General features: G+C 51.1%; 1 protein-coding gene across 1 annotated transcript; it reads left to right on the top strand.

The window, feature by feature from the left end:
* The first annotated feature begins 236 nt into the window (after positions 1-236).
* Positions 237-1,569, top strand: LOC100502375 (uncharacterized). The gene has a single exon (NM_001357790.1). The coding sequence runs from the start codon at positions 435-437 to the stop codon at positions 1,401-1,403; it is 969 nt and encodes a 322-aa protein (NP_001344719.1). The 5' UTR covers positions 237-434; the 3' UTR covers positions 1,404-1,569.
* The last annotated feature ends 1,521 nt before the right edge of the window (positions 1,570-3,090 follow it).

The raw sequence follows: 3,090 nt of genomic DNA, 5'->3' as shown, positions 1-3,090 counted from the left end.
GTTTTTGAACTTATGGATTTGAGGTGTTATTCGACAACGGCTTCGTTAGAGTAAGAGAAACTGTACCAAATGGTTGAAGAGGAAAAAGTTTTTTATATAGAGAGATGACGAGCCGAAGCTATTTTTAACGTAGGGAGAACGAAGATATTGGCCCAATTCCAAAGGTCGACCGTTGGGCACGCCCCCGAAATCAAATCACATCGCGCACGAAATCTGCTCTCCACTTCCGCTTTCGACCGTTGCATAGTCTCCCTCCACAAAAACCCAAATGCTCCTCCCCAGCGGCCAGCGCCCGGGTAACGCACCAGTACCACTAGTCCACCACAGTCTACACCAGCGATTGGCGCGGTGAAGCAGAAGCAGTAGCGGACCTAGCGGTACAGGTTTACAGCAGCCACCCCCACCCCTTCGAGGACGGAAGGCGCGACCGCGAGATGGTGTCCAGGACGCCCACAAAGCCGCGGCCGTCGCCCAAGACCGGTACCGGCACCGGCATCGGCAGCGTCACCCCGCCGAAGTCGTCCCCGACGCTGGTGGCCCGTCGCTGCCTTGCTCTCCGCCGCCGTGTTTCCCCCGCCACCGCCAAGCGCCGCGGGAGCCCGCTCAAGTCGCTCGCGTCTGCGCCCACGGCCGTCGCCGCCTCCTTCGACCGCTCCATCCGCTCCTGCCGCCGCCGCCTCCTCAAGCTCTTCGCCCGCCTCGCCGTCCTTGGCAGCTCGCGCAAGCGCCGCGCTGCCTCCGCGGGGTTCCAGCGCCTCCGCTCCTCCTCGGCTCCTCCGCCTCCGCCTCCGCCTCTGCCTCTGCCTTCGCAGAACCCCGCGGTCCGCGCGCAGTCCGCGGCGCTGCCGCCGCCGCCGTCGCCAGGGAGGCGGACGCTGTTCCTGGACCTCGACGAGACGCTCATCCACTCCCAGACGGAGCCGCCGCCCTCGCGGTTCGACTTCACCGTGCGCCCCGTCATAGGTGGCCATGCGGTCACCTTCTACGTCGTCAAGCGCCCGGGTGTCGAGGCGTTCCTCCGCGCGGCGGCGGATGCCTTCGAGGTCGTCGTCTTCACCGCCGGGCTGCAGGAGTACGCCTCCCTCGTGCTCGACCGCCTGGATCCAGACGGGGAGGTGTTCGCGCACCGCCTCTACCGCGGCGCCTGCCGCGACGCCGGTGACGGGACGCTCGTCAAGGATCTGGCCGCCACCGGTCGGGCGCTGGACCGCGCTGTCATCATCGACGACAATCCCAATGCCTACGCCCTGCAGCCGGAGAACGCCGTCCCGGTGGCGCCGTTCGTGGATGATGACAACGACCAGGAACTGCAGAGGATGACGGCGTTCTTGGACGTCGCTGCGGGGTACGAAGACACCCGGGACGCCATCAGATGCTACAAGGATCTCGTCACGGCAACCTGAGCCGCTATCCCTTCTTAAGCCAGTTTCAGGTTTAATGTTAGCACATTTTTCTCAGATTAGTCTACTGGTTAGTGGGAAAGAGAAACATTGCTGCGGAACAGGACGTGTGGTAAAGCTTTGATTTTTTCAGGATCTTCCTGAACTTCAATGCGAGTATTATGAGACCAAATTGAATTGTTACAGTAGAATGTTCAAATCTCCGGTTACAAGACTCCTTTTCATTTTGGATATATAATCAATAAATTCTACCGCTTTGTGAAGCACTTTTAGGGAGTCAGATTAAAGGTGAACATGAGATTGCGATGAGCATCCAAGTTTCAAAAACTTTCCTGAATTTACTATGCTGCTAAAATCAAATCGAAATTGCCGTATGTGCAGATGCTTCGAAATTATGACATTTAGTTGCCCGTACATTACTATGGTTAAATGAATATCATGTAGGTAAAGGTAGGCTTTGGTTAAATGTAGGTAAAGGTAGGCTATGTCATTTAGTTGCCCGTACATTACTATGGTCTATATATTTAAAATATCGCTCATTGGTATAACATAAAAAGCTGCACGGTGTAATGTAGTGGTAGAGAACGAACTTTGGCTTCTGAAAGTCGCTTATCCCATTCCGTGTCCATCATGGGAACAAACAACATTTAAGGAACAAGGATTAGAACATCTTCAAGAGTCGCAAAATACACTTCATGACCAGTATTTTTTTAAGATTGATAAAAAATACAATGATTCTATAAGGTGCAAACAACAATTGTTTTATTTAATTGCAATGACCAAGATTCAAACTCCAGACCTTCAGATCTGATATTATATTAAGTTGCATGTACCCACCAGTTAAATCAAAAGTTTCTACCAATAGAGCAATTGGATTAAGTGGGCGCCCAACTCAAGCCGCGACTACATGCTCTCCCACATAGAACAAAGCAAAATCCTAAGCTCCTTGTTTCAAAAGAAGGAAATTCATATGCTCGCATTACGTAGAGGGCAAGTATTCAACAACACTAAAACAAACACAATACGCAGAGGGCAAGTAGTCAAGCAGTGCCATCCTTTAGAACAGGAGCAGACCCCGACCTATCTTGGGCAGAAGCTCCTGTATCAAGGTCTACCATTAAAGGAATGACCATGGCAATATCCTCAGGGACAATAACCGTGGATTTCTTTACAAGCAGTCGAGCTGCACGTATCAGTTCATAGCTTTGTCATAAGTAGCCTTTCAGTACCTTACAGTCGCTTTTTAAGACCCCAATGTTATGCTTCAACACCTCCAAATCTTTAGATTGTGTCTTTGATGAGGCACACATGTTTTTGAGGACAGAATCTTTAGAGGCCAGCAAGTTGTCTAGTTTCTTCACCACAACTTGGGATTTCTCAAGCTCAGTCCTCTTCTTTTGAAGATCAACCATGGTAAACTTATAAATTCTCTCAAGAGTGGTGAGGGAATCTACAATGCTCTTGTGTAGCACATCCAGATTATTGCGAGAGATAATCAAGGACTGGATCTGTTTCGTCTATTGATTGATCTCCGCCCTCAGTTTCTGCACTTCGTCCTGCAGATCGGAATATTTCTATGTAGTGGGTCCATAGCATGGAGTAGGCTACACAAAGTTCTTGGTGGGTTACCTCATGGTTCTCCTTTTCCATGTTAAGCTTCCATTGTAATGATCTATTTGCCTCCCAAGTG

Source organism: Zea mays, chromosome 8 (genome assembly GCF_902167145.1).
Source record: "Zea mays cultivar B73 chromosome 8, Zm-B73-REFERENCE-NAM-5.0, whole genome shotgun sequence".
NCBI lineage: Eukaryota > Viridiplantae > Streptophyta > Magnoliopsida > Poales > Poaceae > Zea > Zea mays.
This window is presented reverse-complemented; position numbering and strand designations above follow the sequence as displayed.